The sequence below is a fragment of the Liolophura sinensis genome, chromosome 2 (genome assembly GCF_032854445.1).
Source record: "Liolophura sinensis isolate JHLJ2023 chromosome 2, CUHK_Ljap_v2, whole genome shotgun sequence".
NCBI classification, from domain to species: Eukaryota; Metazoa; Mollusca; class Polyplacophora; order Chitonida; family Chitonidae; genus Liolophura; species Liolophura sinensis.
The window spans coordinates 27,178,788-27,194,204 of NC_088296.1; the positions used below are offsets into that span (position 1 = coordinate 27,178,788).

Consider the following 15,417-nt stretch of genomic DNA (forward strand, 5'->3'; position numbering starts at 1 on the left):
TTTATTTAGCATATTTCTCAAAAGTTGGGGGGCCTCCGTGGCTCAGTCGGTTAAAGCGCTAGCGCAGCGTAATGACCCAGGAGTCTCTCACCAATGCGGTCGCTGTGAGTTCAAGTCCAGCTCATGCTGGCGGCCGTACGTGAGAAGGTCTGCCAGCAACCTGCGGATGGTCGTGGGTTTCCCCCGGGCTCTGCCCGGTTTCCACCCACCATAATGCTGGCCGCCGTCGTATAAGTGAAATATTCTTGAGTACGGCGTAAAACACCAATCAAAAAAAAAAAAAAAAAAAAAAAAAATCAAAAGTTGGAACACAAAGGACAATGGCAAAATATCACTGAATCATACATGTAGATGAATACAAATACAACTGACATAAAAATAACAGCAAGCAGATGTAACGGTGCAATGCTCTATAATAGATGTCCTCATGATCTTGACCACAGGTTGTCATAACTACAGTACTAGTGATGACGCCGCTCCTTAAAGTAAATCAGGTAGAATATAATTAAAGACGGGCAGCATAGAGAGTAAAATCAGAGCAGTCACCAGAGATTGCTGGCAAATGGTCACACGCAACCGGCGAAATACGGCCTCTTGTCAATTTACCTCAGTCAGGGTTTTATTCTAACTCTTCATGTAAATGCATAAACAGCAGCAATTTAAACATCTCCTAGCATCATGGCGTATGCAAAATTAGGTAAAAAAATGCAGTGATGTTAATTGCAATTTATTATACGTCACTGGTCTAGAATTACTCAAAGCCAGACTTTTACATTTGCTAAGTTCAGAAATCAAAGATGATTTTCCAGCTCATTTTAGATGGACACATTGTTGTTTGTTTGAACATACATGTATGGGGATTTTGGAGCAAAAACAGCCTGGCAAAGTTACACAAGGCAACATATTATGCGGTTGGATACATGAGCTGCACATCAACTTGGAGACGAATGGTCGTCTTTGACGTTAAACTTAACTGGAACTATCTACCTATTCTGTAGAGCACACATAGTGATATGTGCCATTACAAGCTGGCCGTGAGTATCTTACATACAGATAATGTCAGGGTGTACATGTATGCAATATAAGAGAACAAATTTCAGGTCAAGTTGTGAGTGTCTTAACTTAACTGGACTACTTTTTACCATGGGTTATCCCCAACCATTACAACCCCAACCCTGTCTACCCCTCATCCTGCTATTTATGCAAAATTTCCCCCGCACACTTATAAGGCTTGTAGTTCCAAATTTCATTTACACAGGTGAGTGTAAAATGGCATTCATCTGACCAGAACTGTTTCAGGATGGCTATAGATGTAGCAAGTTATTTTTATCACATATTCTGAAACACCTACAAACATGTATGACACTTAATATAGCAAGGCACAATTATGTATGGCAATTTTGTTATGTGCAAAGTGATTTTACAACAATAAATATGTTAACGTTGTGTTTCAAAATAGGTCTAAAAGTTGATCTGCTTCTTATCTTTGATAAAATTTGATTAAATGTGCTGTCTGTGTAACAATAATAATAAAAATTTTGTTTAATTTTTTTTTTTTTAATTCCTTCCTACAGGTACAAGTGGAGATAGGCCAAGCAATTCTTACCTAACTTCTGTGCAGATGTGGAGAACTGGTAAAATTAAATAGCAACTAAAGACAACAGGTGTTGCATTTTAAGGAAATACAAAGTAAATGTTCATTTCTGCAGATTTTCTTTTTTGACAGAAAAGAAATTTAAACCCCGTTCTCCACAAAACATCTTATCCCGGACACTAACGTGTAGAGTAACAACTCAGGTGGATCACTAGCCCTAAAATTTGATTTTTGCCATTAGCCATGTAAGATTTTGCTTTTAATGCCAAATTCATATGAAGATATTACTAACAAAAAATTGTAAAACTTTGTCCTCTTTGTTACACATGCGCAATTCAGGAAATTGGGTCCAAGATTTGCCTCCAAACTGAAGTCTGACTGATAGGATAAAACTGACACAGAGGCACTAAAGTTGTTCATACACTATAAATTTCTGCTATGCTACTGTGCATCTAACAAGTCTAAATAAAATACATCAGAATTTTATTTGTTTTGGATAGAACTGAAAACTTTTGCTCCATTGGTATTACCCACCTCTCTAGAGGTTACCAAGGTAAGAAAATGTTATGACTTCACTTTCTGCCACTACAGCTAAAAAAAAAAAAAAAAGGTAGCTGAGAATGTTGTAGCCAAAGGTGTAAGATGCATGTAGAGGTATGGCATAGTGCCATAGTGCCACGCGAAAGTTAGGGTATATATATTTTTGAGGTTGATGATTTATTACATAATTATTAAGGAAAATCAATGCTCTTGTCTAACCTAAAAGGGTAAGGTATATTTTTCTAATTTAGTTTTTTTTCCTTAGGAACTAAAGTTACAGAACACAACAAGAATTACTACATGTGTCATGTTGAGTATATTATGTACTGTCATGTACAAACTGTGACCTGTTTTGGTCAGTGACATTCCTGATTATGCTGATTTACAAGTCACCATTACTAAAAATAAAACTACCCAGTCATTATCTACATGTATTTTGCCTGGAAGGAAACATGACATTGATGTTCAGGACAAGTCAGACAGACTGTGTATAACTACATCAAGCTGTAAACTTGTGACAGATCAATGACCACTTTGCAGAAGAAGCTATACATACTGAATTAGCCACACTGCTGACATTAATTAAAACATCTATTCGCAAAAACTTGTTCAAAGAGACATACAGTTCAGTCTATTTCAACAAACTGTAATACTATGGAAAAGATGTAATGAATAAATGCCCGATGGTCAGGAAGTGCTTATCATATCACAGAGAACTGGAGGCAGAGTCACAGAGTCACCCGTTACCAGACGAGCAGATCCAGATCCAGACCTGACAAAAAACTCAACCGATGGCACGAGAGGCTTTGTGACGATAACACCACTGTTAGTGTACATTACCTGGTTGTTGTCACAGTCCAGGACTGTCAGTGTGTGTTCATCACAGTCCAGGTACACACCCAGGTGATGAGGTCGTGTGTAAGGTCTGTACTGTTGATAGCCAGGTTTGACCTCACCACCAGCACAGTCACTATAACACCAGACCTCATCACCACGGTACGCCATCTCAATGTACCAGGAGTTACGGCCAGGTTTTGTCACCTCACTCACACCACAGCTCTCCTGTGTCACTCCTACATGACAGGTACAGTAACAGCCATGTGAAAGGGTGATGTGTATCTCCCAGTAGTACCTGCCCGTCTGGTAACGCCCGTCTGTCACAGCTCTCCTCCACCAGGACGAGCCCTTACCCTTTACCACACAGCCGCTGTCAGTAATTCTCAGCTCACTGTCGTTTGTCTCTGTGAATCTCAGCGTCGGCTCTGCAAAAACACAACAGAAGCAGCATGAACAACAGCAAACCATAAACACACGCTGTAAGACTGAGATGTAAACACCTGTACACATACCGTAGTTTTACCTTCTCAACACAATCTCTTGGAGTAAAATGACACATATCGCTGGTATGAATGTAATTTATACACGGATCGCTGTCATTTTCAGCCAGTTTAAAAAGAGTTGAGCTTCGACAAGAACTGGATCCATCACTAAATGACGGGTATGACATAGACCAAGTACTGGTTTAAAATACAGACTTTTATCGCTCTAATTTGTTTGAAACTTATCACTTACAACAAGAATAATACCTTCCTCTGTCCGGCACAGGGTTTTAGTTGTCAGTTATGGCACATTTGAACACACAATTCACTTGGAAGCTGTAGTAGGCCTGTAACAAGCTACTGAAGCCGTCTGTGTGGTAAGGGAGGTAACTCGCCACGCATAACTTAACAAGTGACTTTCTTTTGCCACAATACCCCAAAGACTATTTAACCCATCAGAATTACTAGTAGTAAAGAAGTATTGGATTCAATTTTTTTCCATAGATCTTTTAAAAGAGAGTTAATGTATTTAGATATTAAAAATAAACTTATATCAAGTGAGGAAATACATCTAGATCAACAATTATTTCTATATACATACCTGGAATCTCTACCATTTAATATTAATAATGAAACACATACACTGTATGAGAGTTTTTTTCCCTTTGAAATATATGTTTGACTACATTTGAGTCTAGCATATAATGGTGAGTTTTTATTTGGATACTTGTTTCATTAGTAATTAAGAGAGTTGACATATATTCTGTTATCAGATATATGTTAAATATCACAGGTCTAGACACTGAGGGATAGGCTATAATATGTTATCTGTTCTGTCCTAACAGTACACCTGTTGGTTTGTCCACAGGGCTAAATATCACCCACACACTCAGGGGTACAATATGTTATTTATTCTGTCCTAACAGTACACCTGTTGGTTTGTCCACAGGGGTAAATATCACCCACACACTCAGGGGTACAATATGTTATCTGTTCTGCCCTAACAGTACACCTGCTGATTTGTACACGTGAGGTAAATATCACTCCGACATTCAGGGGTACAATATGTTATCTGTTCTGTCCTAACACTACACCTGCTGATTTGTACACGTGAGGTAAATATCACTCAGACGCTCAGGGGTACAATATGTTATCTGTTCTGTCATAACAGTACACCTGCTGATTTGTACACGTGAGGTAAATATCACAGGTCTAGACACTGAGGGATAGGCTATAATGTGTTATCTGTTCTGTCATAAACAGTACACCTGCTGATTTGTACACGTGAGGTAAATATCACTCCGACACTCAGGGGTACAATATGTTATCTGTTCTGTCATAACAGTACACCTGCTGATTTGTACACGTGAGGTAAATATCACTCAGACACTGAGCCTGGGTGATATCTGTCCTGTCCTAACAGTACACCTGCTGATTTGTGCACATACTGGGGACACTGAGGGGGGAAATTACTATCTGTCCTGTTCTAACTGTACACCTACTGATTTGTACACACACTGGGGACACTGAGGGGGAAAATTACTATCTGTCCTGTTCTAACTGTACACCTGCTGATTTGTACACATATTGTAAACATCCAGGGACACCCACGGGTACACTACTATCTGTCCTGTTTTAACTGTACAGCTGCTAATACACAACTCTACAATGTACTTTCCCTTTTCTTGGATAAAACCATAATGTTGTATTCACTACATTTATATTTATTTTTTACCAAACCATGCTGTATATAGCATTAAATTTCTTAGGATGGCCTAATGAATGCCTTTTGACTTCTGAACTCACAGTACACTTTACAAAAACCATACACTATTTTCTATCTCACATTAGTTTGTGTCCTCTGTGAACACCCTATTGTATACCTCACATTAGTATGTGTCTTCTGTGCACACCCTACTGTACATCTCACATTCGTTTGTGTCTTCTGGGTACACCCTACTGTATACCTCACATTAATTTGTGTCTTCTGTACACACCCTTCTGTATACCTCACATTAGTTTGTGTCTTCTGGGTACACCCTACTGTATACCTCACATTAGTGTGTGTCTTCTGTGCACACCCTACTGTACATCTCACATTCGTTTGTGTCTTCTGGGTACACCCTACTGTATACCTCACATTAGTTTGTGTCTTCTGTACACACCCTTCTGTATACCTCACATTCGTTTGTGTCTTCTGGGTACACCCTACTGTATACCTCACATTAGTCTGTGCCTTCTGGGTACACCCTACTGCATACATCACATTGGTTTGTGTCTTCTGGGCACACCGTTCTGTATACCTCACATTAGTTTGTGTCTTCTGGTCACATCCTACTGCATACATCACATTCGTTTGTGTCTTCTGGGTACACCCTACTGTATACCTCACATTAGTCTGTGCCTTCTGGGCACACCCTACTGCATACATCACATTGGTTTGTGTCTTCTGGGTACACCCTACTGTATACCTCACATTAGTCTGTGCCTTCTGGGTACACCCTACTGCATACATCACATTGGTTTGTGTCTTCTGTGCACACCCTACTGTATACCTCACATTAGTCTGTGCCTTCTGGGTATACCCTACTGCATACATCACATTGGTTTGTGTCTTCTGTACACACTTTACTGTATACGTCACATTAGTCTGTCTTCTGTACACACCCTTCTGTATACCTCACATTAGTTTGTGTCTTCTGTACACACCCTACTGTATACCTCACATTAGTTTGTGTCCTCTGTGCACACCCTTCTGTATACCTCACATTAGTCTGTCTTCTGTACACACCCTTCTGTATACCTCACATTAGTTTGTGTCTTCTGGTCACATCCTACTGTATACCTCACATTATTTTGTGTCCTCTGGGCACACCGGATTGTATACCTCATATTGGTCTGTCTTCTGTACACACCCTTCTGTATACCTCACATTAGTTTGTGTCTTCTGGGCACACCGTTCTGTATACCTCACATTAGTTTGTGTCTTCTGGTCACATCCTACTGTATACCTCACATTAGTTTGTGTCTTTTGGGCACATCCTACTGTATACCTCACATTAGTTTGTGTCTTCTGGTCACATCCTACTGTATACCTCACATTAGTCTGTGTCTTCTGTACACACCCTTCAGTATACCTCACATTAGTTTGTGTCTTCTGGTCACATCCTACTGTATACCTCACATTAGTTTGTGTCTTCTGGTCACATCCTACTGTATACCTCACATTAGTTTGTGTCTTCTGGGCACACCGTTCTGTATACCTCACATTAGTTTGTGTCTTCTGGTCACATCCTACTGTATACCTCACATTAGTTTGTGTCCTCTGGTCACAGCCTACTGTATACCTCACATTAGTTTGTGTCTTCTGGCCACAGCCTACTGTATACCTCACATTAGTTTGTGTCTTCTGGTCACATCCTACTGCATACATCACATTGGTTTGTGTCTTCTGTACACACCCTTCTGTATACCTCACATTAGTCTGTGTTATCTGTACAGATCCTAGCGTATACCTCACATTAGTCTGTGTTATCTGTACACAACATTCTGTATACCTCACAGTAGTTTGTGTCTTCTCTGCACGTCGTACTGTATACCTCACATTAGTTTGTATCTTGTTTGCTCACCCTACAGCATCTCTCACGTTGGTTTGTATCTTTTTGCCCACCTAATGCACACCTCACATTATTTTGTGTCTGTTTGCCCACCTAGTGCATGTCTCACATTAGTTTGTATCTTTTTTGTAAACACCCTAATACATGCCTCAGCTTAGTTTGTATTTGTTGTGGACACCTCAATGAATGCCTGACATAAGTTTATGTTTTGTAAACACCCTAATACATACCTCAGCTTAGTTTGTGTTTGTTGTGGACACCTCAATGAATGCCTGACATAAGTTTATGTTTTGTAAACACCCTAATACATGCCTCAGCTTAGTTTGTGTTTGTTGTGGACACCTCAACGAATGCCTGACATAAGTTTATGTTTTGTAAACACCCTAATACATGCCTCAGCTTAGTTTGTATTTGTTGTGGACACCTCAATGAATGTCTGACATAAGTTTATGTTTTGTAAACACCCTAATACATGCCTCAGCTTAGTTTGTATTTGTTGTGGGCATCTCAATGAATGCCTGACATAAGTTTATGTTTTGTAAACACCCTAATACATGCCTCAGCTTAGTTTGTGTTTGTTGTGGACACCTCAATGAATGCCTGACATAAGTTTATGTTTTGTAAACACCCTAATACATGCCTCAGCTTAGTTTGTGTTTGTTGTGGACACCTCAATGAATGCCTGACATAAGTTTATGTTTTGTAAACACCCTAATACATGCCTCAGCTTAGTTTGTGTTTGTTGTGGACACTTCAATGAATGCCTGACATAAGTTTATGTTTTGTAAACACCCTAATACATGCCTCAGCTTAGTTTGTGTTTGTTGTGGACACCTCAATGAATGCCTGACATAAGTTTATGTTTTGTAAACACCCTAATACATGCCTCAGCTTAGTTTGTGTTTGTTGTGGACACCTCAATGAATGCCTGACATAAGTTTATGTTTTTTGTACACCCTAATCCATGCCTAACATTAGTTTGTGTGTTTTTTGTACACCCTACTGTACACCTTGCCTTACTTTGTGTCTTTTGCCCACACCCTACTGTAAACCTGACATTAGTCTGTGTTTTGTTAACACAATAGCGTACACCTCATATTATTTGTGCTTTTTGTAAACTCTTATCACTTTCCTTTCTCTTTGAATACTGTTCATTTTCTTGGGGCACCCAACTATATTGCAGCTCATATCCGTTTGTTTCCTTAACACAGTTTATCGTGTGTTTTGCACACAAACAGCTGTGCGCCTTATCCATTTTATGTCTGTCCTCCATGCACATAATAATGTAAACCCTACAGTCGTTTATGTCCTCTAGGCACACTCTACATTTTATACATATAAGAACCTACTTGTAACACGTGGGCGTGACATTTGTCCACTGACTGCTGCTTCTAAATCCTGACTTTCTTCCACTGTCTCTTTTACTGTCACGTGTCTAGGGACAACAAGGTCACGCTGTACAAAATCTAGAAGCTTCTGTTTGCTGACCTCATGTTCCTCCAGATCTGCTTTTATCTCATTCAGCTGGGCATCAATTCTGTGAGAAGAGGAGAGGAAACAAAGAGACAAAGTCGTGTAGTAATCTTGTGTACATAGCTAGAATGCTATGATGTACTATCCCTAGTAGGTTAGATCTGATTTGACAAACGTATGTTTGAACACTAGATATATTTTACACTTGGGTCATGTTTTGGACAACTACAGTGCTGGTACTCAATGTTACAGAAACACATCTACTATTGTCATGTGCACATGCATAACAATCCTACAGAGGTATAACACATTTATACATACGTTTTGGTGAAGTGCGTGGAGCCCTGTCAACAAACAGAATTGAAAACACATATTAAATCATGTAAAGATGATAACCCAAAGTGAGATACTGTAGCTATACTTTCACCTCAACATGTAGCAAGAACACAGTTATAACTGAAATGTCTTACCTCTCCAAGTACACAGGCACCCTTGGCTTTTAATTCAAAGATTTACACCATTCCCTGATTTATTACATAGTCCACATCAACTCTCAATTCCATGGTGTTTCATACAATGCAATTTTCCACAAAGATCAGTTTACATACAAACCATGTTTTTGAAAAACAGCATAAAATATAATTTGACATTACATATTACTTTAATCGGACAGTGGTGCAGTTATGGGTGGAAAAGTGGACAGCGACCGGAGGGTACCACTGAGCAAAATAAAGCTGATGAACTCAGGATCTAAAACTTTAGTAGATCTGGCAGCATGAGGTGGATTTGAACACGTGGTCACACTTTCTAAGGGTGGCTGGGTCATGGGTAACATCTGGAGTTGAGGCAGCAGATCCAATGTTAGAGAATGTGCATGTTTAACTTACCTGTAATATCTCGACGTCCATTGACGCTAAGAAATCTTTGGAAGCTTGTACCATCCTCTCCATTTCCTGGGTCTGCAGCTGAATATGTTTGAGTATAGCACTACACTCCACACTCCAGTGTGAACAGCGGGTTTTTATGCCATCTATGGAGTGCTGTCTCCAGGCTTGTAAAGATTCCAAGGCTGCACAATAAGCCTTTTCTACCTCCTGAGTTTGAAGTTCCTGGTTTTCCTGCCAAACAAAAAAATCGTTTATTACCTCATCCAGACCTTTAGAACTGTGTGTTCAAGAAGTTATATATGTATCTGTAACAGGTTGAAATATAAGCCCCATACAGCTGTGTCTACAATGTATCTCCGGGATGGAGGGGATTTCCCTGTAGTCCAGTGATGTACATGTAAGTGTCGAATCAAAACCCTGAGGTACGTGGTTCAATCCCCAAAAGGGTCGTGTCATCAACAAATGATGCTCCGAGCAGGGCGAGATGGTGGAGCCTTAGATGTTTCGGACAGTACCTCAGATACCTGGGGCTGATTCAAACGCAAACGAGTCACCCCATCAGATCAAATGGTGTACGTATATATATTATGGATATTATTATGACAGCGTATTGTGGCGATTTTGCTAGAGACAGTATATTATTTCATATAATTGCATGGGAGGTTAGGGGTTAATTTTCTGCCTTGTCCATAACGTAGACACAGGTTTTACCTGTAGAATGTAAATTTTTATGGGTTAGACATATCCTTAAATTAAATTAGAATTTTTGTGGGATATTTTGAAATATATATTTTTTTTAACACATAGAGACAGGATATTTTGTGGACTCATGAGAGCAAGTTGTTTTTGGCGCCTTAATATAACTTTTGAAGGACACAGTTTCCGTGGACCCTTGTCCCTTCCAACGTAAGAATTTTAACACTTGATGACTTAATTAGAACACCATATTTCACGTATAATACACTGACATGTTGAAGGAGTTTCTCTCCAAGCTTGGTGATCAGATATTGTTTGACTAGGTTGCAAACAACAGTTTTTTTTTTAGCGACCTTAAGTTTGGCGAAACATCCACCATTGTTAATATTTTGAAGTGACAAATTCGAGTAGAGTTTCCATTACTTTTGGACATATTCTTGCTGTAACAAACCACGTACGGCATCTTTCCAGTTAAAACAACATTAGTACTCACTGACTGTGGCATGATTTTGGCATAAAACGTCCTTTATACCAAGTTTAAGACACTAAATCATTTTTTTTTTGTTGTTGTTGTTGTTGCTTCGCCGCGCACGATCGTCGTTCACGGTGAACTGCCGCTAGATGAGGTTGTCTACTTTACGACATCCTTTAGTGTTAAACTCATATTGAAGAGTTTCAAAAGGGGCATTAACTTGTATTTGCGAAAGTAAATAGTTTCACTCCACAGGCTCATCTCCTTTCTACCTGCAAGTTATTGTTCATCTTTCCATTATTAAGAAAAAGAAGAAAAAAAAAAAAATGTGTGCCATGACATTAGATATGCATGTACATGTATAGTATTTCTATACACAGATGTTGTTACTTTGGTATTAGCCAATCAGTGCTCTGAGTACCATCCTTGGTACTCATGAATATTTATGAGCGTAGACTATAAATAGTGGGCAAATTCCCACTTTTAGTCCCAGATGATCTCGGACCACCGTCGTGTTAACATCTAAATTTCCACCTAGTTAGCTTTCTAAGGCAGGTATTTTACATGTATATAAGCAGTGTAAACTGGTAGCTAGATAAGTTGTCAGCACTGAAGTGGGATTTCAGCTTTAGAGCATACCTAGAGACAGTGGGACTGCTAGTTCCAAATTGTGACACAAGTGTTCCCAGGCTGTGGGACTGACTTTCCCAGGCTGTGAGACTGATATTCCCAACCATGATTGAGACAGATGTTGTGCTTGTACACAGTACTGGCACTTTTACATATATATATATTAACATACTCCTGTCACTCTATTTTAATAAAACTGTTGCTGCTGTTTGTTGAACCTTAAAAATCGGACTTTTCTTGGTTATTCGAAGTTCAGAGCTAACTAGTGGTTTTCCCAAACATACTACTGAATGACACGGACTGACCGAGCTGACATTCAAAAGAATCCGTAGTAGCGAACGTCTCCAGCAGTATACAGATATTGTTCCAGAGTTCGACACTGGGTGCTTCACGCTACCAATATTGTGCTTTCCCCTGTAGTAAATGGTGTGATTTGGAACTGGGATATCTGTATCGTTAAGAAGATATATATATAAAAACAAATCGCTACAGTATGATCGGCGATGATATATCAAATGGAGTTGTCCGAGGTGGGCATATCGCGTGTGTGTCAATGAGAAAAAAAGTCATATTAATGATACGATTAATATGATATGATTGAGTCTGATTAGATAAACCAGAAATAGGTAAAATAGACTTCACGCAAATGAATTCCCGCACCAGTCCGTGCATTCCCCTGTTTAAGCTCTTATAAAAAGTCGTCACTGTTCAGGTTTAACTCTTTAATTGTAATCTACATGTATAATATGTGACAGAAGACAGCTTCATCAAGACTAGATAATTGACAGGTGTGTGTTACCTGGACCTGTGAATGATAGCAATACTCTAAATAGTCAAAATAAGTCACCCGGGTATGCCTTGCAAGACAGGCTGAACAGGTGTCATGGAAAATACCAACCTGTATCTTATTGTGCAGCCTCGTAACTCCTGACAGTGATTCTTTAGTTTCTTGTAAGACTTTCTCCAGTTCGCTAGTCTTGTTCAAAACAGCTAGCTGTAATGGGAAAAACGGTACATTAACAAATCCGCCTTTCACATGACTCACTACAGTACAGGACAAAAAGCCCCATTCTTCTCTAAAGATGACAAACTTTGGGTGAATATATAGTTCCAAATCATGTCATATTTATTTTGAGTATCGATTTACATACTAGCATGGTACACGATTTAGGTAGTGGTTTAAGTTATTCGAATAGAACATTCCTTGCGTCTTTCTAACACCATTGAAAACTGTTTACTACTTCTCTTAGCATGATTCCAAAGTAATTTTGAACTTACTCAATTTCTTAATTTTTTTCGTGGTTTGTGTTAATCGTTGTTTAGGGAATTGACGTTGCAATTATTGACTCTGAACATCTATTTTGGTTGATGGATGATATACGAATGTCCTTTTTGCATTACCTTGTTCTTCTCAGCTGCAGATGGTATATCCCGCACAGCATGTTCCGGGTGGTCAACCACACACCCCATACAGATCATCATCCCACACGGTACACAGTACAAGCCGAATGGCTGACCGTGCCTAGCACAGGACGGCTGCTGAGTTGATTGGTGGTCCCTGCTAACTTGACCCTGTGAGATTTCCTGGGCGAGGTATTCCAGGGAGGAAATCAGTTGATGCCGCTTTAGAGGCCCCCTCGTTGGATGGTAATTTGTAAGACATTCCTGACAGTACAACACATCGCAGTTGGTACAAAACTTGACAGCTTTAGCATGATTGTCCTCACACATAGAACAATATGGAATGTCATCCTCAACCTTTACAGCAGACAACTTCTCCACAATTTCCGCCAGGTGAAAGTTGGGAGGCAGACCAGCTACACCTTCTCTCCCCAGACTGGTCGGTGCCCGACACACAGGGCATGCTATCTGCTGATGAACGTCCTCATTCCCAGTGTCTCCGGAGGTCTTATCTGTCTGTACAGGTTTGGACTTGTCAACATACAAATTAATGCATTCTCTACAAAAACTGTGCTGACAGGGTAGCATTACTGGTTCCCGGAATGTTTCCATACATATCGAACATGTGAGAACATCATCTTGATTCTGCTTGCTTTCGGCCATTATTCTCTCGGGATTTTATTCCTGAAATAAAAACGGCAAATTGCTCAGACTGTCACCTGTGAGGTTGTCCCTACTTACAAAAATATTAACGTTCAAGACAGCACACTGCCTCCGTCTGTTCCCGTGGTCCAACAACATATTGGGTACAGTACTGTTTGTCGTTATCCCCCAATTCTCATTTAAGAAATATAAAAGCGCCTATACATGTACGAGGAGAGTATGTGCATGTCGCTTTCCCAGAAAGGAATCCATTCTGGTCAGTTAGAAAATTAGCGATTCTACCTTTCATTACGCCCGAGAGACTTTTTTGACAAAGGTATGGTCAAGACAGTTTGGGCAGATGTGTTCGATAGGTATATAGCTCCACCCACAATTAGCAGATTTGTGTGGTCACGAAGGTAACTTGACTCTAAATACTGTATGATAATAGAGAAAACCTTTGGAACATCTCTATCTGCAGAATTTTAGAAATGTAATAAATATCACATTACTAATAGTGACGAGTAACAAGGACATTTCTTACTTAGATCAAAACGGATATGAATTAAGGTCAAAGTCTTCCAGCTCCCAGTGTGTTTAAACCGTAAATGCTGACTTCACTCCACCCAAGAAATGTGAAGTACATGTCCAATTAGATACAGTGTTATGACAGGGGCAGTTTAAAGGGAACCAAAAATATATATAATATAATAACTAAAATATATTATTGAAGATATGAGGTTACATATTGAAGATATGTAACGTCTGGTAGACTGCAGAAGTAGGTCAGCATCTGTTATATCTCCATACACGCAACTCGAGCTAATGTATAAGTAGACCTTCATGCAGTATACGGCTGTTCTGACTTGTTAATCTGTGTCAGGCTACGCCCCATTATGGGTGATCAGCGGGCTAGGTTGTAATGCCTGCTGAGTTAATCATGGATGTAGCCTTTCAGTTGCGTGACCCTGAAAATCCTGCGTGCAATTCAGTACATAATTTTAAGATTCGATTTACTTATACAGTGTAATACGTTCCTTATGTTTGAGTCCGCATTGAAGTCGGGAGACCAAAGATCAAACTCGAGTCGGGTCAAACCGAACACCTCAAAAATGGTGTTTGTTTCTGCCTCGCTTGGAATATGAGAACATGTATATCCTAACTAAACAATTTTTGACTAAGACAGTTTTTATATTTGGAGCAGAGCGGCGAACATTGTAAATAAACAAACAGCGATCCTTACATGCGGGTTGTTCTGGCTGTTTACATGCGTGTAGGCCCCACCCCAGACAACACGTCACCGGCAACCAATAACCTTCAGCAAAACCACACATTATGCCTTTCAAGGTCAAAGCTTCAGACAAATACATTCATAACGTATTATCGTCCTGGATATAGTGAGAAGGTCGACATAATTAAACAGTATGAAGTGGAACTTAAATAAATCAATCATTTTCCTTAAGTAGAAAATATTCCGACTGTTGATAGACCGTGTCGAAGGTTCACACACAGGCTGAGAGTAGAGTCTATACAAAGACACACCCCTAGTCGTACGTCGACTTCTGGTCCAATGGAGGACGACCAGACCAATTAAACACTGTCTGAGAGACGGTCAAATGATCGAGTAAACGACAACACCCTCACCTGACAGAAACATTCCGACATAAACACAGACCTACCTCATCTTACAGGACTTACCTGTAGAAACAATTCCCACCGTGCTTCACTACTTGATGAAACTGCGCAGACTGAAATAGAAAATACTTAGTTCTGAGTAATACACGTCATCTAAGAAGGGGAGGTAAATCCCTTAATATGCTTTTGCACTCTCTGACATCCCCACAATGGTTAGCACAGTTCCCTTTTAACTTTACATGCGAATGCAATATTTGAACAAACATAAAAGTTTCTCTTAAATGAATTCAGCAGTTTGGTTCAAGTTATATATATATATATATATATATATATATATATATATATATATATATATGTATATATATATATGTAGATTTGCGTGTTAACATTGTACAATAGACACGGAGACATCATCTGTACATGTTATAGTAAGGCTGAAGACAATGTGTCTAAATCCATACATAATATTAAGATTGTATTTACTTTTAGCACCATTTATGTATACACACAT

General features: G+C 39.4%; 1 protein-coding gene across 1 annotated transcript; it reads right to left on the reverse strand.

The window, feature by feature from the left end:
- Nucleotides 1-288: 288 nt before the first annotated feature.
- Nucleotides 289-15,083, reverse strand: LOC135462663 (E3 ubiquitin-protein ligase TRIM39-like). The gene is made up of 7 exons (XM_064739890.1): nt 14,970-15,083; nt 12,630-13,313; nt 12,127-12,222; nt 9,431-9,661; nt 8,865-8,887; nt 8,420-8,607; nt 289-3,396 (listed from the first exon to the last, which is right to left on the reverse strand). Exons 2-7 carry the CDS (start codon nt 13,290-13,292, stop codon nt 2,822-2,824), a joined length of 1,776 nt encoding a protein of 591 aa, XP_064595960.1. The 5' UTR covers nt 13,293-13,313; nt 14,970-15,083; the 3' UTR covers nt 289-2,821.
- Between the last annotated feature and the right edge of the window lie 334 nt (nt 15,084-15,417).